The sequence below is a fragment of the Ascaphus truei genome, chromosome 1 (genome assembly GCF_040206685.1).
Source record: "Ascaphus truei isolate aAscTru1 chromosome 1, aAscTru1.hap1, whole genome shotgun sequence".
NCBI classification, from domain to species: domain Eukaryota; kingdom Metazoa; phylum Chordata; class Amphibia; order Anura; family Ascaphidae; genus Ascaphus; species Ascaphus truei.
In genome coordinates, this window is record NC_134483.1 from 372,886,121 (window position 1) to 372,911,719 (window position 25,599).

Below are 25,599 nucleotides of genomic sequence, written 5' to 3' on the forward strand. Positions count from 1 at the left end.
AATTTGTGAAAGTAGATCGATCATTTGAATTTGTATGCAAAATATGATTTCCCTGATTATCCCAAACATGTGATACACAAAATGAGAACTTTTGAATTGTAGTTTTGTGATTTGGATGAGGGGAGGGTGGTGGGAGGCAAATGCTATATCCTGAAAAAAAAATATTCCGTAAAGCAGTGGTTCTCAACTCCAGAAGACCCTCCAACAGGTCAGTTTTTCAGGATATCTCTGCTTCAGCACAGGTGGCTCACATGTTGAGCCACCTGTGCTGAAACACGACTGAGCCACTTGTGCTGAAGTTAGGCTATCCTTAAAATCTGACCTACTGTACTGGGGGTCTTGAGGAGTGGAGTTGAGTGTCCCTGCAGTATCAGAATGAAAGAAAACATGCATGGACCGTTGCCATCACAGGATTGTGACTTTATTCTTAGAGAATAAGTTATAGCCAATTATAGAACCAATGCGTGTTGTGTGTGTGTGACTCATACAGGAGGCCAGACAGAGTAAAACCAGTGAAATGACAAACACTTGCCGCTTGCGAGATGAACAAGGTAGCGGTAACACAATAGTTCAATGTTCACCTGGCATACCAGTGTACTGACCCTAAACAAACATGACAGCTGTTTATTAAGTAGCAGGCTCTAGGCAGCCGTTTGGGGAGAAATCTCATTCTTTGGTTCGATGTAAAAAGTGATTGTTGAAAGTCTTACTGTTTCTTTTCTTTATAAACTCTTAAATGATCATGTTGATCATGTTGATTATGTATTATTAAGAAGAACAAGTAGCCAGTTTTGCCTTTCCTGCCAGGTGCTACCGGAGGAAACAGCACAAATAAGCACATTCATTTACATCCTATTTGCTATCCCCTCATCATATTTACTGGCACAGGCGGAGGATCGCCCGATAATTATGTGAAGTGCCCTACAAACCCTTGTAAATCTTTTTGGGTTGGTTCCTACATTTTTAACCCAATGTCGGGTTTCTTTTTAGCATGTTTATCGCTATTATTGGTATCTAAATACAATTCAGTATCATCAAGATTATACATCTGTAGACATAAGAATGGCCTGGCACAGTAATGTAACCAGGGCGGGGTGCGAGGGTGCGCCCCCCAAAATTGCATCACGGTTTGAGAGATCCCGCGCTCTTCTCCACAGCAATGAAACTGATTGCAGCCCTCCTCCATTGATGTCACGATGTGACGTGGCGATGCTTTGCCGTGACAACATGCCGGCATTGCACCCTCCAATATCAATACTGAGCACGGGAAGGATGCATTCCCAGCAACCAGCAGCCCAGCAATGCAACGTTCTCTACAGTATTCCATATGGTGAAAAGCAAGGTAACACCACTAATGCAGTAACTTCCATTCAAAAGAAGACAAGTTACTGTATCATGAACTGTAGATTACCCCTCTTCTCACCATATTGATTAAAGGCCATACTGGTTCAATCTGTTTTTAAAATAACCAATAAAATACAAGTTTAAAACTAAAATAAAAAATAAGGCATTATTATTATTATCCTTTATTTGTAAAGCACCAACATATTCTGCAGCACAATAGTGGGGGTGCAGAGTTACATCAAATACATAAACAGAATGGCATACAAGTAAGGACAGACAAACGCAGATACAGAAGGTAATGAGGACCCTGCTCCTGAGAGCTTACACGAGGGAATAAGCAGCAATGTTGAAACAAAAGGTAAAGTGGCAGCTCATTGTGGGATGGAGTATGTCTCAGGTTGGAATATGGTCTAACTGCAGTGCTGGATCTAATGAGGTTTGGAGGTGGCGGGTGTTAGATAGCATGAGTTGGATCCAGCCACACAGCCAGTACCAATAGGGTTGGTGAGTTGACACACACACACACACACACACACACACACACACACACACACAGAGACACACACAGAGACACACACAGAGACACACACAGAGACAGAGAGAGAGACACACACACAGAGAGACACACACAGACACACACAGAGAGACGCACACAGAGAGACGCACACAGAGACGCACACAGAGACGCACACAGAGACGCACACAGAGACGCACACAGAGACGCACACAGACGCACACAGAGACGCACACAGAGACGCACACAGAGACGCACACAGAGACGCACACAGAGACACACACAGAGACACACACAGAGACACACACAGAGACACACACAGAGACACACACAGAGACACACACAGAGACACACACAGAGACACACACAGAGAGAGAGAGAGAGAGAAGTCTTGTAGGCGGGAGTGAGAGGAGGTAATAAGACAGGAGGAGAGGGATATCGTAGGCAGAAAGGAGGGGACATTTAGAGATATATTTGGAGATGAGGGCTGAGATGAAAGAGGTGGGGCAGCACCGTTGAGAGCTTTGTATGTCGGATTAACATGGAAATGATAGAATACATGTTTGAGTGAGACAGAAAAAATATTACTTGCTGCAATAAAAATATATCACCATTCATACATTACCCAAACAACCTAAGAAATATAAGCAGATATTTTTGTGTTGCTACAATATAGAAGAGACACTAAAGAAGCATGAAAAGGTTATTAGAAGACATTTCAAAGAACACATTGCACTTGCACATTGCACCATGAAAATGTTAGCATGTACTGACCCCAACGGATCTTCCCAAAGCAAACTTAATACATATCTTTAATGGTGAACAATGAATGCTTCATACACAGAGCACACTCGGCATACCAAGGAAATTAAATGTATTTCTAAGTCAGTGTTTTTCAATTGGGGTTCCACGGGCATCCCTGGAGGGCTCCATGTAATTTCCTTGTCACAGACCTACGGTACCTTGCGGCGGAGGGGACCCGCAAGATAAGCCCAGCCATAAGTCGCGTCCAACTTCCTGTATCGGCCGTCTTGTTGGGCCCTCCTGCATCACCGGTTGGGCAATGACAAGGGAATGTTGTGAGTACAAACGGGGGGAGGATTTTGAAAATAAAAATGGGAGAGGGTGGGGGGGGGGGGTTGTCCGTGTTGTGAGTAAAAAGGGAGGGGTCTGTATGTATGAGTTCAAATAGCGGGCGGGTTGTGTGTGTGTGGGTAAAAACGGGGAGGGAGGGTTGGGGTTCCGCAAAATGTAACAATATAATTATGGGGTTACTTAACAAGAAAAAGGTTGCAAACTACTGCTCTAAATAATAATAAAGACCTTCAATCAAATGCACATCCTGCATAATGTCCTAAATAGCATCAAGGCTAACATGTAAGACTTCTAACTTGCAGGTGAATGGCAACTTTAAAAAAAAATAATTATATCTTACCTGAACCAGTGTCACCCAGAGCTGATCAGTGGTACCCTTTCCTCTGGGTCCCCCTGGTTCTGGAGCTGGTGGACCCAAAATGGCCATGGGGACAGGGCTCACTCTGGCAACCTCTAGAAAAGCCACAATGCTATCTGGGCATGTTAGTAGTTTAGTGGGTATATTTGTAGTTTTTTTGTGTGTCTAACCCGGCACAAAAAAACCGACACATACCTCGGTGAGGGCCCAGACATGCTTTAAAAATCCTTAAATCCTGGTGAGCATGTAATCCAAATAAAAGGAAGGGGCTACCCATTGGATATAAAAAGATTAAAAAAAAGAAAAATATAGTGTAATATATAATATAATATATATTATATAAAGCACGTAAACAGTTGCACTCAAAAATATATCTGAAGAATTCACTAAAGAAGCCAGAATGTCATTGGCGAAACGCGTTGGATGATACAATGTAAGCAGACATTGCAGCAGTGGAAAGCTAGTGAGGTGGACGATAAAGAGGATGAACCGCCAATTCCCTCTGAAACACGTGGACGGTAGGAGTGTGCTCTCACGTGATAAGTAAGGGACAGCAGGCAGTCAGTGAATGTTCAGCTGGAGAGGCTGGGAGCCCTAACTCTCAAATATCACATAACTGACTAGGAGAAACAGCTGATCCCGTGGCTGCGTAGTATGTTTTACCTGCTGAATGCCAAAGGGAAGGGGGAAAATCCCATACCAACTACTGGCAACCTGATTGTACCAGGGTTTACTGCCAGCCCAAGGGCAGAATAGTAGCCATAAGGTGACCTGGCTACATAAATAAAGACATACATACATACCGGATGAAGGACCCTGAAAGGTTCAAAAGCTTGTAACATATCAACTACTTGTTGATCCAATAAAAGGTATCATACCACTGTCATGGGAGACCAGGCCATTTACACCTTTTTACCAGATTCATGCATTGAGCAAAACAAGTTAATTAAATAAATTGTAAACGTATTCACAGGAATAGGCAGACACACAATGTTACACAAAATACAGCAAAAAGACACACTTACTTGGGAATTGGGGTAACAACCTACACACTCCTATCTGTAGGGAATCCTATCCCTGATCACAGTTGCAAAAACAGGACAGAAAATATTCCAGGCAGCTTTTCGCTGAAGCAGCCCTTTATTTGCTGGAGACTTACAACTGGAAAACTCTGGAGAACACTTTGGAGGACCTTAGAGAACTATCTCATGGTCGCAAGGGGTTATAATACCGATTGACTTTCATTACAGATGACTGCCTCCCCTATCAGGAGCGTGAGAAAAATCTTCGCAGCTAATCAGAGACAAGCTGGTAGGACGCACAGGGTTACCTGTAAATCTGAATGAACCAAGGGGCACGAGAAATTTGGCATCTCCTGCCCTTGATACCCTCAACACCCCCCACAGTGACAGGCCCCGGCCAGTCCCGTGGGCCAAATGGAAATTCAAAGTGTCCATTAATCTGATGACATGGGTACTTGACTTCTTCCCTCCTGTCCAAATGTTTTGACACCTCAGACTTCCTCTCTGGCTTTTGATCCCCACTGTATGAGTAGACACAGTGGCACCGTCTGAGAGTCCCACCTCATTATACGGTGAACAAGCATATGTTTTAAAACACTCTAGTCTTTGGCTATGGGAAATAGAATAAGAAGCTGCACATTATTTCTTACTAGCCATATTCCCCACACTCTATACAATAGTTACTGGACTTTTAAAAGACCCCTCACAATCTTGTCGCTGGAGTATCCCCCAGAACCCATATACCGGTTCTAGGTGGCCTGGGCATTTACTGGGTATTCCCATTAACCTAGAGACCCCTTGACTGTTTCAAGGACACCTCACATCCCTATGCCCTGTTTACCTTCCTGGGTTGTGCTGAAGCAGGGAACTTAGTGGTGAGTCACATCCTATACAGCTTCTGGGTGACATGGGCATTAAATGAGTATCCCCTTTAACCTAGGGGCCCCCTTGACTGTGTCAGGGACACCTCACATCCCTATTCCCCCTTTACCTGTCTGTGCTGAAGCAGGGAACTTGGCTGTGAGTCGCTAAACTATTTTCAGGGGAGGATTTTGACTGGAGGTCTGAGCCTATATGGCCCAGACTGACTTGATTCCCAGATACATTTTTGGGGTGGCCAGTAACTCTGGGCCCCGTCTACCTAGACACAATGTGACAACACTTACCGCAAACCCCCCCTTGAAACTCATAGCCTGTGCATCTCCACTGGTTAGCACCCCATGAAAGGTAAAACACACATACATGCATTATTGTTGCACAATCACATACATTTCATGTCCAACCAATGGGTCCAAGAGCTGACACTCTAAACCCACAAATATGGTGCAGAGGTAACCAGCCGGGCATAATACCTTTATTGATGGCCTGGTTACCCCTTCACCGCCTCTCCCTTCTTTGTTACTACATGGGGGAAAGGACCAACACGGCTACCCACCCTTCTATGCTATATTGTTGAAGGCAAACTGTGAAAAGTAGCACCAGAGAACCGATTTTGAATTTATTGGTATATTGGTTATATTTGGGACTTTGATGTCCTGCACTAGAATATTGTTTCCCTTTTTTTGTACACGTTAAAGTATTATTATAGATGGTTTAACCGTTATTATAGATTTCTTACAAATATATTTTCACACATTTTGTATTATACTTACTTACACTGGTTATTCACTATATAGAGAGCGTACCCTAGTACCCCAGAGAGTATTTTTTATTTTTGTGTACTGGTGAGCATGTAACAGCATCAAATTAAAATAGAAGAGCTAGGGCCACATACCTGGCAACTACATAATAAATGAATCCTTCATGAATAAATATATTTGAAGGGAATGTAAGTGTTTGGGTTTTTGCAGCGGTCTGGATATAGAGTGTTGCCAATGTTTCCAGTTACCGTGGCAATCCTAAACTTGACACACAAAAGGTGTGCAGTGGTATAGCCGGCTCCTCATAATAGGTTTTATTACCGTGAAACTTGAAGCTCTTTCAATGAATAAGGTTTTTGTTTATGGTTTAAATTAGGGGCTGGTGGATAATCAGACTCTGCAAGTGTTATGAGTGGCAGTGAATCAATAGGATTTAAGATCCCGTTTGTCCACTTTATTGTATATCCATATACAAATTCTAGCTGAGAATTATTTTCAAGGCAAAAAAAAAACCGGCATATGAGAATTTGGGGCCGTCCTCTCTCCCTGGCTGTAGCAGAAAAAAAATATTTTATAGGAAGCTTTATCCTTTCTTCGTCTGGCAAAATAAAAAACAGTGGAAATGCTACTGCGATGTTCTCTTAGCTGTTCCAAACTACATTCACATTTTCAGCATTATGGTCTAACCAAATCACTGCTTAGTGCAAAGGAAAGAAGTTTATAACTTTTAATACATAAAAATGGAAAATCATTCAAGACATCTTTAACCAGTCACAGCTGAAGACAGACCAATAGATAGAGGTATGTAATATTGGGAGGTAAAAAAGTACATTAGATTTCATATAAAGTAATCACTGCTGTGATATGGTCAATAAATAAAGGTCTGCTATGTTCTGTCAAGGTTTTCTCTTTTTTTTTAAAGATTGTATTAATTGGCTGGCACGAGACGAGCAATTGTTACATTCCACCCTTGGATTGAACGTTTTCTTTAAGCAGTCTGCGATACTGAGCCACTCTTATTGTGAAAGTGCATGAACCTGAATCAACTCGACAATGCTCACAATGCTGAGGGAGCAAAACAGAAGATGAATGATGTTTGCTAAAAGCATAAGCCCTTCCATTTCTCCAGTAGAATTAAACACAAGAGACAATGAACTTGGCAACACCAGACTCACACAGTGTGACTTAGGGGCTTATTCAATACGTTTAGAAACGTCCATTGACGTTGTGATCGGCTGATTTGAAGCTTATTGAGTAAGCCCCGTACTGTATGTCACGTCACAACATCATGTAAACATATGATGCTGCTTCTCTACTATTCCCCTACAGGGCTAGCTATAGTCCTGTCCAGTGAAGAGGTTGCAGAGCTCAGTTACAGCAAGAGTACTCTTAAGTAGAACCACAGGTCTGAATAGAGAGGTTGTTCAGAACTGACCATTCATAGAGGAGTAACAGCTCCATCCTGTCATTAATTACATGTACTGCATCAAGTTTGTTTCTCTTTCTTTTGCAGGTACAGAAGTGATATACTTGTTTGTGCTTCAGTCTTCAAGATCTCCCACGTCTCTAAACATTACCGAAGAGTTAAACTATAATAGTCAGTTGTCATCTGTTTGATTTTTAAATATATTTTACTTTCTCATTGCCACCCTAACAGAATACTACACAGTGAAATCCTCCAACAATTCTCAACTCCATGAATATGTTGATATAAAATTATTTTACAGGTACTCTTACATATGGCTGAAAAGGTAAATTTTTAAAGAAATGTCTCATAGCCATTTAGAATTTGCAATCACTGCAACATTCTTTGTGGAACACTTGGAAAACGCCTCCAAAAAAAAAAAAAAAAGCATTATCCAAGTACCTACTTTAGTCCGAAACAAGCACATCGATACATTATATGGTATATTACTCAGGGCAATAGACTTTAAAGTCCTTCAGCTGCAAAGCGGTTATAAAAAGAAGTATTAAATAAAGAAACGTAATGTATTTCCTTATTACTGTAAATCCAATGCTACTTTGTTTTATCCCAGTTTTGCAGCCTGTAGACTTTTGATAAATAACCCACCAAATGTATTTTATATTCCATTCAATTTATGAATATGCCTTTTCAATTCAGGCTTCTGAGTGTTACGGTACATGAACAAAGACATCATCACAGGATTAAGCACAAATTTGGGCTATATATGAAGCTTTCTAGAGTGATGCCAGGGGTTAAGAGTACATAACAGGCACTGCTGCTTCCTAACCTAGCAGTTGGCTCCGTCAGTGGAATATTATCTGTCATTTTACATAATGACAATGTTTATGTTGGTGTTTTTTTACATTCCAAACTCAACCACTACCCTACAGTACTAAAGTGGAAATACAGTTTAGTCACTCATCACAGAGCTGCTGCAACAAGTAACTTTTGCTCTAACAAAGCAGGGCGTTGTCAGTTGCGGTTAGATAACATTTTTAGAACAATATAATTTTTGCATGGTACTAATTGACAATGTTGACTTCACAGCATAGTCTCTGTTCTAAAGAGATCAGAATTCACCTTTTAGTGGCTGAGATACAGGGGATAAAGTGACCAAGGAACTAAAACTAATTAATTAACCAGGTTCTGCTAGTCCAAAGTTAATAGCAACTGCACCACTTCTCTAACAGGTCATTCCTCTCATCATAGTAGGACATGCAATGGATTGGGTGCAATGTGAGATAAACACTTCAATAATGGTGGGTGACATTTTAAAGGCGTAGACTCTTCTAAAAATGCCATATTAATTAAGTCCCTTTTTTTTTTTAGGAATACAATACACAGTTTAAAAATCTGGCCACGTCCCCCTGCAGTAACGCTACGACTCTCTTTGGCATGTTTACATGTAGCACGGCGACGTCGCTACAATGACGTCACCGGATCGCTTTGCAGCTCTGCCGTTTTTGGTATAATTAAGGCCTAAAGCATCAGTGCTAAATGCTTCTAGGAGGTAAATCAATTTGAAGTAAGAAAGGTGGGACTCAAGTCTGGCCTGCTGTTCTAGAGACATTTCTAAGCAGACTAGTAATTAGCAGGCACAGGCATTTGCAAAGCCCAGAGGCAGTCCCACTTAATCAATAATTTGACAAAGTGGTGACTGCTTTGAATGTTCCCATAGGTCTTTATCTTTCTGTATTTCTTATCATCAAAAGACACAGTAGTAGTTAGCGCAGATAGAAGTATGTGTGTTTATACTAATTTTCCCCTGTACACAGTTAAACTCGTTAGAAATACATTTCATTGGTTATAATATACTAGAGTCTAGTGGAAAGATTGTGCAATAATGGTCTCTCAGAGAGTTTACGGTGCTGACCTCTGAGGTTGAATTACAGTATCAGTTCTGGTTATCTAGGTTTTCCCCCTGGCTCCATATTAAATTCCATATTTAGACAGCACTACTTATTACAGCAGCACTCCTCAACCTTACACATTTTTTCAGCGACTTGTGCTATCCCACATAACACCTTACGGCTTATTCAAGTGGATGGGCTGTAGGGTGCCTTATAGTAAATCACCAAGTAGGTCTCCAGAGCAGAAATTAGAAAGTTTCAGCTCCAGGAACCCCCTGGTAAAAAGGAGGTGACTGCTACTTAACTGTAATGTAGTCTCCAAGGACACAATCAGCAAGTCTGAGCTTTTAATATACAAAGCAGCACAAGAGGAAGATGTCTGACTAGCAGAACTAGTGTGATAGTTATTAAGAGCACACTGCTTACTCTAAAAGTTATGAATCAACGTTTACATTACTTTGAATCTATGCTAGGTGCACAATTTTAAAGTACACTAACGTGAAGTTCACTATTTAGGTAAACCCCTTGAACCAATAATTCCCTCAACCAGTTTACATATTTATATAGCTAAGCCCTCCCCCATTCACTTGTAGAAACAAGTGTAATGCAGACAAGCAAGGTAAAAGTATAGAGTTTCCACTTGTCAGAAGCAAAATAATAATTTAACAGTAACAATAGGCTTACGTAGGTGCATAAACATGAAAAGAAAGCTGGCGAAGTTGCTTTTCCTCCCATGAATACCTTCTAAAAATAAGTAAAATAGCTCAGCGTTTTTTAACCCTCTCCTCGGGTGGAATCCCAGCAATGTCAGGCCATGTCTTGGGTATCATTATTTAACCGGAGTGCATTCACATGCTTATTAATTCACAGTCCTAAAATCTGGTGCAGTTGGGCTCCGAGCTGGGGGATGAGGGCACAGTTTGGCACCTGGAAGGAAGGTCCAAGTCGTGAACATCACACAGCAACATCACATACACAAAATTGAGAAGCTACAGAAAGTCAAAACCCACCCATGTTTTAGCTTACCATATCAGCACACTAACCTATTAAAACCATATAAAAGTACTTCTTAAAAGACATTGGTCAACCCCAGTAAAAAAAGCCTTGCATATGTCACTGCCATTGATTTATGTTGGTTCTACACGGGACTGCAGTCTTTACATCTCGAAAACGCGGACTTGCCGACACTGGTGACCTGAAAGCAGATCGTACTGATCACTACAGCACAACAGGGGCTAAGTAAGCACCTAACATTCCAGCAAGACCACAACAAAAAGAACAGCAAAATACTCCTGCCATGTTATGACCCAAAAAAGGAACAACAAACACATTGAACGTAACATCAGGACCGTAGGAAGAAATTCTTTTCAAATGGCCTCCTTTTCAGGCCTACACCAGTCAACTAGACGTCATTCCTGACATTTCAATCACCCTCATCATAACATGAGGGAGAACGAGAAGACAGACAGCTTATCTTTCCGTTGCATGAAGAAAAATGTGCCTTCAATGCAGTGTTATCTCATCTGGTGCTTTTCTGTTCTTTTAAATTAGTATTTGCAGTGATGAAATAAGGATAAACATGTTTAGACAGAAAACCCTGTTGTTGTTAATATGAACCCAGGTAGTGTTTCCCTTGCTTCTTGTATGCATTAGGCTCATGAGCATTAAGAATGTATTAAAGAGCAATCTAAAGACGTGAACAACTGCAACGGATTCACTGTCAATATGGTATATATTTGTAATGATAAAGTCCAAACAGGCACTCCAGTTGACACAAGACTACTGACAAAATGCTATGTGCTCCTGGGAGTAGCTAGCACCCACTGTCTTCTATTCCTTGTCCCGGACTACTTTAGGTGTAGCAATAAAGACTGACATACAACAGGACAGAGTTATCCACCGTGTGTGCAGTAGAGTAGAAGTCACGCGATAGATGGAAGCTCGGCAATATGGTAAGGCCAAAGCTCTGGATCTAATGGGAACATATAGAATACATACTTTTGTTGTTATCAAAGACACGAGGGCACCTTTCATTTGATAATATCCCTGTGTGTAGAGAACATTGACATAATCTATAGTTTCAAAAAGGTCACAATTTGTGAAGTAATGTGTCGGTGTACTAATAAAGCAAAATACATACAAATAAAATTCTTATGAGCATAAAGAATAACAAAATAACTATTGTAACTTAATACAGTCTTAAATACTGTATATTGTAACTTTTTCATACATATTAGATATATTGTATTTTTACCTAAGCTTATTCAATCTTCTTTTAAGTATGTGTGTATATTTATACTGTACACATACATATAATATATAAAAATAATGACAAGTACAATTTTTGATATATGGTACAATGTACTGTATGAGTTTATCCATAGAGAAAATATAATATACACAACTATACTTACATCGTAAATCAATTAAATATAACATTATCAGATTTACGGTGTAAGTATAGTTGAATAGATTATATTTCCTCTATGGATAAACTCATATAGTATCAATATATAAAAAAGGTTTTTTATTTATGTAAAACTTTTTTTTTTATGTTTAAAATAAGATTGAATAAGTTTAGGTAGAAATACAAAATATCTAATATGTATGAAACAGTTACAATTTATGTAAGCCTCCTAACCATCAACAACCAAGTAATATCACTAAGGGGGGTATTACTCTGACAAACCCCACTGACATTGCAAATGCATTCAATGATTACTAATTACTATTAGTGGGGTGTGCCACTACCTTATTAGCAAAACGCAGCCCAAACCACAAACCTTAATCTCATCCTGGAAGTGCCCACATAGCCCCACCCCCTCCCAAAACTGCCCACAATTTTCAATTTAGCCCAGTATCTGAAGAGGAGATTACACAAGCGCTCATCAAACTAAAACTAAGCAGCCAATGTGGACCTGACTTACTACAATCTAGGTTCCTACGACTTGGTGCCCCAGCCATTGCCAAACCAATTGCTTCCATAGTCAACTCTATCCTGTCTGCAGGCCATATCCCTAAGACCTGGAAAGCTGCCAGAGTTGTCCTAATCTTCAAAAGTGGGGACAAAAACACTGTCTCAAACTACAGACCAATCTCACTTCTCCCAATTCTATCCAAAAAAATGTGGAAAATGTGGACATTGAAAAATGTGTCCACTCCCAATTAAGCGATTACTGTACCAAGACAAATTTCCCTAGCCAATTCCAATCTGGCTTTCGCCCCAAACACTCTACCATAACTACCCTGCTAAAAGTTTGCAATGAAATCCAGTGTGGAATGGAACGGGGACAACTCACTGGTGCAGTATTCCTAGATTTTGCAAAGGCTTTTGATACAGTTGATCATGCTATCCTGCTTAACAAATTCCAGAGCTCTGGAATAGGGAACCATGCTTTAAACTGGTTTCAGTCCTACCTATCAGGAAGATCCCAACATGTGTCCATCTCAGGCTCTAACTCCAACCCCCTGGATATCACCTGTGGTGTCCCGCAAGGCTACGTTCTGGGGCCCCTACTCTTCTCAGTGTTCATTAATGATCTTCCCACAGCTTGTAAGGAAGCCTCAATACACATGTATGCAGATGACACAATCCTATATGCACACAGCCATAGCCTCTCTGACCTTCAACACATACTTCAGTCTGACTTTTTGAGACTCGAAAACTGGATTTCCCAAAACAAACTGTTTTTAAACACTGACAAGACTGTAACACTGGTATTTGGGACCAAGACTACATTTTTAAAGCTTCCAGCGACTGAGCTCCAGATTAGAACCAACGCTAACACCACCCTAACCCCTGTCACTAGTTTTAAATACATGGGCTTATGGTTTGACACCCACTTAACATTCGGAATGCACATTGATACCCTGACAACCAAGACCTATGCCAAACTAGGGGTACTTTACAGGAACAAACCCTCCCTAAGTCTCCTGGTCAGAAAGCGTATCGCACAGCAGATGCTAATGCCAATTATTGACTATGGAGACATAGTATATGGCTCGGCACCTCAAACCCACCTTAGTAAACTTGACACCCTCTACAATTCAATTTGTCGTTTTGTTCTCCAATGCAACAACAACACACATCACTGCGAAATGCTCAAAGAACTAGATTGGTCATCACTCGAGTCTAGGCGCAAAGTTCACCTTTCCTGTCTTGCCTTTAAATTCTTTATGGGAAAGCTACCCAGCTATCTGAACAAGCTCCTCATCCCTACTACATGCAGCACTTATCACCTGAGATCAGAGACTCCAAAAGACTATTCATGGTCCCAAGGCTCAACAAAGGATCCGGCCGCTCCTCCTTCTCTTACCGTGCACCCCAAAACTGGAACAACCTACCAGAGACTCTCACATCCACCACTAGTTTAAAATCTTTCAAATCTAAGGCTGTCACACATTTTAATCTGGTCTGTAACTGTTTCATACACTACCGACACACTTTATTAAAGTGTGGCCGGTTCCGCAAGCCGGGAGATTTCCCGGCTTGCTAGTGGCCGCCCCTCGGCGTGCCGCGCGTCACCGACGCGCGGTCACGCGTCTTCGGGAGCCTGCGCCCCCTGCACGCGCGTCCAGGGCTCCCCGAGGGAGCCCTGGTGTCCCGCGATGTGGGGGACGGCGGCAGGGGGTTCTGGGGGACCTGGCGGACCCGGCAGCGGTAGGGAGAGCGCCCCGATGCTTCGGCGCGCGCCCGTCACCCTCCGGCACGCGCCAGGCTACTGCTGCGGCCAAGAACGGGCAAATGCTCGAATAAACTTGGCCGCAGCAGTATGCCCATAATATATATTTTCTTTAACTGTGCACGCAATGTATTGTATATAATGTATACCCTGTTCATTTATGTAACTGTATTTGTAACCATGTATTATTTATCCTAACTCTGTGCCCAGGACATACTTGAAAACGAGAGGTAACTCTCAATGTATTACTTCCTGTTAAAACACTTTATAAATAAATAAGTAGCAATTCTGTTATTCTGTTATTTTTTATGCTAATAATAATTCTATATTGATGAATTAGTACACCAACACATTAGTTCACAAAGTATGACCTTTTTGAAACTATAGATTAGCAATATTCTCTACACACACTGGGATGTTTAAAAAAATAAAATTAAAGTCACTTATTATTAGTTATATCAGGGGCGCGCAAACTTTTTTTGCTGCGCCCCCCTTGCCTGCTCCTCTCCGTTCTGAGCCCCCCCTCCTTACCCCGAGGTGGCCACCCCTTGTAGTGGGCCCGGCCCCATTGAGGGGCGGCTCTTGTCCCTGAAGAAGGCAGCGGGGACCTGGCCTGAGATCTGCTTAGTTAATACAATGCAGGTGGATAATTATATTGGGGGCAGCTTTGTTATTTACCAGGTCACAAACAGCGGTCAAAAGTATTTGGATCCCGTTCATGCCAGAGAGGCCCCCTTTGATAGATATGGCATAAAATTGTGTCTGATTTCAGGAGATCGCAAACCAGTTTGAACCTGGGATTCTTTAGACTTCATTTTTCACATCTCCAGGCAGTATTTATGCAGTATTAACAGAAAGGATTAGAACCTTTATTTCCTGTATAAAACAGATGGAAATATAGTGATGTAAATAGTTGCATCCCAACGTAGTTTCAAATGCCCACCACTGGATAGAAACAAAATGAAAAAGGTTGCATACGTCTCTGATAGCTATATGGATATAATTCATTTTTAACACCACCCATAAGCTAGTTCCAAAATATTTAATTCTTTAGGGGGCGTGGGAGGGGGGGGGGAAGAAACATTTTATTTACCTTTTAATTAAATATTATCAAATATTTGTTTACAATGGCTTGCTTTCCTCTGCTAGGTATGGGCCTCTAGTCTAGACCCTATAGTGTGTGAGATATTTAAATTTTTGCTTTTCGCTGTTAGGCCTTGAAGCCTATATTTGCAAGGTTAATAAAAGCAGCAATTCTCCCCAAATCTTTTTACATTCATATCTGATCTGAAGGCAGGAGGGGATGTCCCCAATGTGCAACTCCAAGCACTCTTGGACCCAGAGTCCTCTCCTGCCATATTAACACTTTTCTTAGCAAATAAATAGTTTTTATCCAAAATGGCTGCTGCAGTCGCCCAATAAACAGGCATATCACAATGACAATGCAATTTCTAAGGCCTCGGCCATGTTCCCTGCTTGCTGGTGGAAGCGCGCTGACGCGCGCTCCCGCTCAGCACTGAGCCCCTACAGCCGCAATTTGAGCGGCTTTAGTAGGGGCTCACCTATGCTTCCGCAAGTGCGCGGAAGCGCAGGTCTTAGGAGAATTTAAAATTCCCCCGCTTGCCGGCGCGACAGGCCGGTCACGTGAGCGGTTCGCCCAATGAGGGCGAACCAGCTCCGTGACGTCACTGGCCCGCCCCCGTCCCGTCCCCTGACAGCGCGTGCGGTAAGCAACCGCAAGGCCAGGGAAAGCACCCGCTTTCCCTGAGCCTCAGCGCTCCTCAGCGAGCCAGCAGGGAGCCTGGCCGAGGCCTAATGGCTGCCATAATGAGGCTCATCTTGGAAGTCGTATTGTTTCCACTTAAACAGTAAAAGATGGTGGATGGAATTATATATATATCTTTAGAACAAGTTGGTCTGTGGTTCAGATACTTTAACAAAATAAAAGCCTCATCAAAAACATTACATTACATTAAGAACAACTATTACAATAGGTAGAAGATTTTACATTACTCAGTGATTTTACTTGATAACAACATATTTTGGAGTTGCTAAGTAGGATTGCACGTTTAAAGGTGTATAAATCAGAGATACGGTACCAAAAAGTAACCATCACAGCGAAGAGTCTGATTTCTCACAAGTCTGGGAGTGTCTGACAAAACCAAATTACGAGGATCACTTACAAATATACACAGAGTATTACACCTTATGACCATGACAAATACTAACAGGTAAGACCAGATGTCAAACTTTTTCAAGCTCCAAAAAGCATTGTTTTGATTGTATAGCAATTTCTCTGTGCAATGAGGGGCAGTCTTCCCCCGTCACTGCATTATTTAAAGCACACCTTATCACCCAGTCAAAATGATTGCGACCTCTGCCATCGCTGCAGAATTTTTACCCCTTTTAGGTATGGTCGCTTCACTAGTTTCAAATTATAACATAAGCTTATTCCACTTAGTTAGGTTTTTGGCATAATTCTACAAACGGAATGAGTGAATAATAAATGATGAAGGGTTTTCATGCCTGCGTGAGTTCATGTTATTGAAAATGCGACATATATAACATTTCTGAAAGGAGCAGGGGCATGAATTACTGGAGAAGAAATCATAAAAGGGCAATTAGTTTTTGCTTAGGCTCATTAGCAACCTGGGAATTCTGTGCCAATTCTCTGAATTTGTTTTCTCCTCTTATACAGTAGTTTGTCTATATTGCACATATCCCTATTGAGCACCTCCCAACATACATTTCCATACGTTCACGAGCGCCGAGCAAGGGGTTGTTGTGTTATTGTCATAGGCATTGACCCACCAGACCCTTTTACATGACCCAAAAAGAACAAAATACCCTTAGTACTCCTTTGTCCTTCACATTGCATACTTCAAAAATTCACCCATAGCCTATTTTTGACCCAAAGTAATGTACTGTAAATATGTAAAGCAATATTTTCAGGACTTATATACCCCTTTATTGCCTTCGTGCTGGCACTCACCTAAGCCGTGTCCTGTTGCAGGAATTTATGAAATGTTTTACCAGGAAGTAATACATTGAGAGTTACCTCTCATTTTCAAGTACGTCCTGGGCACAGAATGCCACACTGGGAAGATCTGAATGGAAGATGAGGATATTCTCTTCCAGTCAGGCCATTGGTTGAAGAGATCCAGAGGCAGTTGTAATAGTAATTACAAGAACATCAAATCAATATATTTGTGACAAGTTTCGGCACTTAGATTGCAGTCAAAGTGGTTTATGTATCAACACCCAGGCAAACTTGTTTTAGTGCAGCATTGCACCATTTTGATCTGCAAACCGTATCACATTTAACAATATTGTTGCTCCGGTTTTGTATATCTGGCGACAATTTCGAAACAGGACTCCTGGCAGATTTGTGGGCACAGGAAGGTGAGAGAAAAAGAAGAGCACAGTGATACACCTCACTATAATCTGTGCATCATTGGAGTCCTCCCCAACTACATTCTGCCAATCCCTAAATTCCAAGGAGGCACACATCGGGCAGAAATTAGAGCAGATACCGTGATGCACGGACGCCAAAAAAAAAAGGTAAAATAAAATGACGCAACATCAATTTTGCTCTAAAATATACCCCATAATTGCTTTACAACGTATAAGTTCTTTAGAAGTGTATAGTCATTGCAATAATAGGTTTAAAATGTGCTACATATTCCACAGAATTTGCCAGGGTGGAGTTTAAAAAGCTGGCGGCTTTGGCCTAAACATGCTGTAAATGTATAAAAAGAAGTTAAAGTGAAAAGGAAGATGTTACTGGGCTCATTGAAATGAATATACACTACCGACACACTTTATTGAAGTGTGGTCGGTACCGCAAGCCGGGAAATCTCCCGGCTTGCTAGTGGCCGCCCCTCGGCGTGCCGCGCGTCATAGACGCGCGGTCACGCGTCATCGGGAGCGTGCGCCCCCTGCACGCGTGTCCAGGGGCTCCCCAAGGGAGCCCTGGTGTCCTGCGATCGCGGGACAGCGGCAGGGGGTTCCGGGGGACCCGGCGGACCCGGCAGCGGTAGGGAGAGCGCCCCGATCGGAGGGCGCTCTTCCGCTGCTTCGGCGCGCGCCCGTCACACTCGGGCGCGCGCCAGGCTACTGCTGCGGCACAGAACGGGCAAATGCTCGAATAAACTGTGCCGCAGCAGTATATGCCATCATATGTGGCACCTGAGCACTAAGGCAGGTATTTCCCTCTAAATACAGGGGTCCTTAACTCCAGTCCTCATTTACTTACACGATGTTTTACCAGGAAGTAATACATTGTGTTACCTGTCGTTTTCAAGCATGTCCTGGGCATAGAGTTATGTGCCCCCCCAACAGGTCAGTTTTTCAGGATATCACAGCTTAAGCACAGGTGGCTCAGTCGAAGACTGAAGCAGGGATATCCTGGAAAAACTGACCTGTTTGGGGGAAAGGGGTAGGCTTGTGGCCTGGAGTTGAGCACCCCTGCTCTAATACACATAGAACTTTTCAAAATACATTTTCTTGACATTTTTCAACAAAATTCCTAATCTGTACATTTTCTCTTCATTGTAAATGTATGTCATTAAACTCCATAATGTCTTCCATCTTCGTCTTTTTAAACGAGTGTCATAGTAGAACAAAGAGTCTGTCCGTTTTAAAAGTCTATCACTTAAATGATGTGCTGGTCTGATACAACCTTCATACTGTATTTTCAGATCTAGCTTTAGTAGCAGCTGTGGGAAGGAGCTAAACACATGTATGCAGTGACCCAGTTAAAGAGAGAAACACCCCCCCTCCTTAAAAAGGCATTTCATCGATACTTACGCAGGCCTTCCCCATGCCCAATAAAAACGGCAAAAAAGGACCAAGGCAGTTGACATTTTTTGTGTTGAGTGATTTACGGTTGATGGGGGGGTTGGGGTGGGGGGAGTGTAAAGAAATTCAGAGTAGTACTTTGGTATGAAACAGCAACATTCCCACATTCCCAGAGATAAACTCTTGGTGAGAAGGTCATGCACAACTGTGACTTAGAGTACACGTCCATCCTTTTATGACTAGTACTGGGTGAGCATTGTCAGATCAGACATTAGCTGTTTTGTCATTACATTTATACAGAGCAGGCTGGATATGAAGCTCAACAAAAGCCTGTTTCACAGTTAAATGAATGCTAAGAGAGACATTTAGCGCATGTATTCCCTAGCATTCGTGTGTCAAGGTGTTTTGTATTAGTTAAAGCTGCAGTTAAAGCTGCTGGTTTAAATAAAAATAATAATATTAATAATGTTTTCCAGTCAATATGTGCATCAATACAATTTGCACACTGACAAGTGATTGGCAATTTAGCTAATCGATTCGTTTTCCGGTGATCGATCGGTTAAGATTCTGCTCGGGGTTCATTAAATCACTGTTAGTGCTGCAGAAGATTACCCAAGATGCAAAGTTCTGTGTGGACGATCATGTGACCAGGCAGACACTAGATACAATTGGTGACTGCTAGAGAGAGGGCAGGGCTCAAGAGCCAGGCAGTTTCAGAAGAGGAAGGGAGTGTGACTTTGTAAACTGTTGGTATAGAAATAAAAATGCTTGTTACAGATTACAATACATAAATTATTTGAATTTTTTAAAAATGCTTCAAGTATTTTCTCATAGTACAGAATGGATTTATTAAAAACAAACACACGTAGGATATTTCTTGAACTGCAGCTTTAAATAAATTAGGAAGTGATTTTATAAAGCACTATTATAAAGTTATATCATTTTTTAGTGCTCATTTGTATGTTATTACCCAGAATCCTTGGCTGCAGAGGCAGCATTGTATGCTAAGGCTGCATACACGCTGTCCGCGCTTGGCGCTTGGCGCTTACCAAAAAAGTTGCCAGACAGCCAAACGCTCATGCTTGGAGAGTCGGTGACATCACCACTCTCAAGCTTGAGCGCGGTCAGCAGCACAGGGGACGCAGCCCAAGAGATAATGGGGAAAGGCAAGTTTGTGGATCTGTCTGAAACATGTGAATGTGTTCATAAGTGGTATTTTTATTCGCTGAACAGAGAAGAAAAGAACATTCTTTCAATAATGCTATACATTACAGGCATCCGTGTTGAAATAGACAAGAAACAAAGAGTGACACACTGTGCTCATTTTCATGTCATTACCCAGAATCCCTGGCCACAGTGGAAGCATTCGATGTCAAGAGATAATGAGGAAAGGCAGGTTGGTGGACCTGTGAGATATGAATATGCTCATAAGTGGTATTTTTTTTGCTGTACATCTGTTTACATATTTTGTGCTGCTAAATAAACCCAGTTAAGGGATTAAACATTTAGAATCAGAAATCAGGTGCACATTCAAATAGATGAATACATTAATTACATATAATGAGAACTGTTAATGTTGGGGTACAAGCAAAGTGATTTCTTCTGTAGTATTGTATTGTATGTCTTTATTTATATAGCGCCATTAATGTACATAGCGCTTCACAGTAGTAATACATGTGGTAATCAAATAAATAACAGATAATATAAATAACAGATCATGGGAATAAGTGCTTTAGACATAAAAGTAACATTAAGGAAGAGGAGTCCCTGCCCCGAAGAGCTTACAGTCTAATTGGTAGGTAGGGAGAACGTACAGAGACAGTAGGAGGGAGTTCTGGTAAGTGTGTCTGCAGGGGGCCAAGCTTTATGTATCATGTGTTCAGAATATCCACAGTGCTATTCATATGCTTCTTTAAGCAAGTGTGTCTTAAGGTGGGTCTTAAAGGTGGATAGAGAGGGTGCTAGTCGGGTACTGAGGGGAAGGGCATTCCAGAGGTGTGGGGCAGTCAGTGAAAAAGGTTTAAGGCGGGAGAGGGCTTTAGATACAAAGGGGGTAGAAAGAAGACATCCTTGAGCAGAACGCAAGAGTCAGGATGGTGCATAGCGAGAAATTAGGGCTGAGATGTAAGGAGGGGCAGAAGAGTGTAAAGCTTTAAAAGTGAGGAGAAGAATGGAGTGTGAGATGCGGGATTTGATCAGAAGCCAGGAGAGGGATTTCATGAGGGGAGATGCTGAGACAGATCTAGGAAAGAGTAGAGTGATTCTGGCAGCAGCATTTAGGATAGATTGTAGGGGAGACAGGTGAGAGGCAGGAAGGCCGGACAGCAGGAGGTTACAGTAATCAAGACGGGAGAGAATGAGGGCCTGAGTCATTGTTTTAGCAGTCGAGCAACAGAGGAAAGGGCGTATCTTTGTTATATTGCGGAGGAAAAAGCGACAGGTTTTAGGAATGTTTTGAATGTGAGGGGCGAATGTGAGAGAGGAGTCGAGTGTGACCGCTAGGCAGCGTGCTTGGGCTACTGGGTGAATAATCGTAGTTCCAACAGTAATGTGGAAGGAGGTAGTAGGGCCAGGTATGGGAGGAAGTATGAGGAGCTCTGTTTTAGCCATGTTGAGTTTAAGGCGGCGGAGGGCCATCCAGGATGATATAGCAGAGACATTCAGAAACTTTGGTTTGTACAGCAGGTGTAAGGTCGGGTGTTGAAAAGTATATTTGTGTGTCGTCAGCATAGAGGTGATATTTAAACCCAAAAGATGTTATTAAGTCACCTAGAGAGAGTGTGTACAGAGAAAAGAGAAGAGGTCCCAGGACAGAGCCCTGGGGTACCCCCACAGAGAGATCAATAGAGGAGGAGGAGGTGTTAGCAGAAGAGACACTGAAAGTACGATGGGAGAGGTAGGATGAGATCCAGGTGTCAAATGCTGCAGAGAGGTCGAGTAATATGAGCAGAGTGTAATGACCTCTGTCTTTGGCAGCATGGAGGTCGACAGTTATTTTAGTGAGGGCTGTTTCCGTGGAGTGAGCAGTGCGGAAGCCAGATTGTAGAGGGTCTAGGAGAGAATAGGTGTTGAGAAAATGGAGCAAGCGAGAGAATACAAGAGGTTCAAGGAGTTTAGAGGCAAAAGGCAGGAGGGAGACAGGTCGATAGTTAGAAAGACAGGTAGGGTCAAGCTTGCTGTTTTTGAGTAATGGTATGACTGTTGCATGTTTGAAGGAGGATGGAAAGGTTCCAGAGCAGAGGGAGGAGTTAAAAATGTGTGTGAGCGTAGGGATTATAGTAGGAGCAAGACGTTTTAGGACATGGGAGGGAATGGGGTCAAGAGGGCAAGTGGTAGAGGGAGAAGAGGCGATCAACAGCGATACATCCTCCTCTGAGACAGTGGAAAAAGAGTCAAGGAAGGCAGGAGGAGAGTTAGGAAGAGGTGTTGGATGGGAGGAAGAAACAGATGGGAGGAAGAAACAGAGGGGATGTTCTGACGTATGGATTCCACCTTTTCCTTAAAATAGTCAGCAAAGTTCTGAGCGGAGATGGAGGAAGGAGAGGCAGAATCCACAGTTTGGCATGATGGCCTCAGCCCACAAGAATAAATGGGCGAAGTAAGGGAAGTTCAGCTCCTAAAATGAGCAAAATACTTATTGTTGTGTACAACCTTTCTTTTGGGGATTTTACACGCTTGCCAATTTCTCGCTAGATATCAATGAAATATTAGTTTTGTAGTTGAACTGCATTCTTTATTAAAAAAAAAATATATATATATTTATCTTATACTATATTTGTGAAAGCACTGTATGCCTGTCTGCATGGCCTCGTCCCTAGGGGAAATCTCATTGGTCCCTTGGCCCGCCCGCCCCCGCACACCTCTCATTGGCCTGAGGCGGAGTGACGGGCCAAAGGACACACACGGACACACACGGTAGGGGGGGGGGTGTTGTGGGGCTCACAGTGTTAGCAGCACATCTCCCGGTCTCTTACCCGCCGGTCCCGGAGGCTCCGCTTCTTCCTCCCCGAACAGGAGGTGACGTGTGTGTGTGTGTCACTGTGTGTGTGTGTGTGTGTGCCCCCCCCTCCCGTCCACTGTCCCTCCCCCCCTCCTGTCCACTGTCCCCCCCTCCTCCCGTCCACTGTCCCTCCCCTCCTCCCCTCCTCCTGTCCACTGTCCCCCCCTCCTCCCGTCCACTGTCCCTCCCCTCCTCCTGTCCACTGTCCCTCCCCCCTCCTGTCCACTGTCCCTCCCCCCCTCCCCTCCACTGTCCCCCACCCCCTCCCCTCCTCCCGTCCACTGTCCCTCCCCCCTCCCCTCCTCCTGTCCACTGTCCCTCCCCCCCTCCTGTCCACTGTCCCTCCCCTCCTCCTGTCCACTGTCCCCCACCCCCTCCCCTCCTCCTGTCCACTGTCCCTCACCTCCTTCTGTCCACTGTCCCTCCCCCCTTTCCCCCCCTCTCCCTCCCCCTCCCCTTTTCCCCCCTCTCCCTCCCCCTCCCCTTTTCCTAGCGGGAAATTTAACTCCCGGGCAACGCCGGGTCTCTCAGCTAGTTATGTTATATTTATTATATCAGACTTGTATGAATCACCAATGAAAGACAGGATGATTCAAATGGATGTGTAGGGGTAGTGTGAGAAACATTGTATTTGGCTGCAAGTATAAATCTTTTGCAGAAGGAATGTGTTAACTAAAAGATTGCAAAATGTTAGAACTCTCACTGGTTTGTAATACAGCCCCCTTCAGATAAAATGACAGCATCACAATTCATGGGTTTGCTGGTCGATGACATAGGGGCAACATTTTACAAATGGTTTATGCATAAAGAAAAAATAGGAGGCTATTTTATTTCATTGTCAAAAAGGTGACTATACATGTTACAACAAAAGTAGCCACCAATTAACAATGAATGTCCCTCTCTCTGAAAAGTGAATGAAAATTAGTTTTAGGAACAAAATACAAGTGGTATGTAATGCAGGTGCTATCATATTTCAACCACTTGGCATTGAAGTTAGCACATGTCTCATGCTTGTATAGCACCTGGTTGCAATACCCAATAGCACTGAAGGAGTAAATGAAATGCACAAGTGTCCACAGCAGTAGCATGCCCATCATCCAAGCAGTGGGACTCAAAACAGGGGTCAATGGGATCAGAACAGCAGGGAATAACTAGTATTGGAAGACCGAGAAACCAATATTCACACAATCTTCAATCCAAAGTGACAAGAGGAACTTCAGAGAAGAAAACTGATCCCTATAACATATGGGACAATGCAAGAAAACTCAAAGCAGAGCAATGGTCACAGAATCCAAAAGGATTTACCAACAACTGAGCCTTGCTTGCTTGATGAATACATTCAAAGTAAACGAATAATTGTCAACATTAAGCATGCTAGTAAAAGCATTTTTTTTAAACTTAGACAAAATAACACACTGAGAAGTTACATGAAATAAATAAAAATAATAATAAACCAAACATTCAAACATTGATAATCTAATGCATAAATACTAATGGATGAAACCTAATGGATAGATATATATATATATATATATATATATATATATATATATCCATTAGGTTTCATCTATTCAACACACACACACACACACACTACCGTTTTTTGTTTTTTTTAACAAACTGAGCATTTGAACTCAACTCCATTATAAAACCCAGATTTCTATATTATTTTAAAAAGTACGACTAGAGAACAGAGAAATATGTTTATATACAAACACCATTGGCAGTTTTATATAAAACGACTCAAAAACAAGAAGCCTTAAATATCACTATTACTGTATATAAAGTATGCAACTTGAATGATAACCAAAAGGGAACACTGTGCCATGCAACCATCATGTGCAAACCTGAACATATACAAATTAATATCAACCGTGCACTGAGCACCTTACCTAGATACTTGATGTCAAAGCCAGGTGGGGGTTTGAGGGACCTCCTGACCCAGCCCTCCCTCAGCACCCCTAGGTGCTCCTCTTTGCCCTGGATCAGTAGGACATGCTCGTCTATCCAGCCCAGGAACAATGTCTCTGAGATGGCATCGGTCACTTTCTTGTTCCAGAAATGCTGCATGTTCTCCGCTTTGAAGTCAGCAAAGATCTCGTACCCGATGTAGTGCCTCTGCAGCTTCTCCTCGGCCAGGAGCAGCCTTTCCGAGGCGCCCCTGTGACTCAGGACTACAGCCAAGGAATGGGGGGAGATCTGCAGGAACTTGTCCATCCTCCGAGGCATCACTTGTCCGAGCTTTCTATGCGAGAGCAAGTTAATCACCAAGTGAATTTACATGTGCAGAAAAATAATAGAAGCTCGTTTGCAGAAGTTCATTGCAAGCGTTGCCCTGACTGCCTGCAAAATCCCTATATAGCACATGCAGTCTCAATACAAAGGTTTAGAAGAGGCACAGAATTCAGCCAAGTCCCAGGAACAGACAGAGGGAATAATCCTTACAAACAAGATCATGACCCCTTGTGTGTCATCCACGTGTGTCCATTGGTGAGAAAAAAGCCAAGGTCAGCTCAATGCCCTGTCTCATTCCCAGCTCAGTTCAGTCTCTCAATGAGCCCCGCTGAGATGTTGCCTATGGAATTTACAGGTGGTGAATCAGTGTATAATTTAGTAGTAGTCCCTCCCTCCCTCTCTGGCATATCCTACTGCTGTACAAACACAGGCCCTCTAGTGGCTGTCACTGCGCCGCAGTTGTTTCGATTGCAGGGAGGCAAAAGCTTTTTTGAAATATTTTTTTTTACCTCTTGGATTTTACTTTGCAGTTTGCAGAGTTGAAGGATTGAATTGCTAGCGTCTCCTGCAGGATTATCCTGTGTTTACTTTCCA

The 25,599-nt window shown here is 42.6% G+C and overlaps 1 protein-coding gene across 2 annotated transcripts in view; it reads right to left on the reverse strand.

Moving 5' to 3' along the window:
• STOX2 (storkhead box 2) overlaps nt 1-25,350 on the reverse strand; it is a 264,051-nt gene extending 238,701 nt beyond the window's left edge. For both annotated transcript variants that reach the window (XR_012803430.1, XM_075610523.1), the window contains exon 1: nt 24,663-25,350. Coding sequence is in view for 1 of the 2 variants with exons in the window: in XM_075610523.1 (XP_075466638.1) it covers nt 24,663-24,999 (337 nt within the window). In the remaining variant the exon portion in view is untranslated. The remainder of the gene's footprint in view (nt 1-24,662) is intronic.
• Between the last annotated feature and the right edge of the window lie 249 nt (nt 25,351-25,599).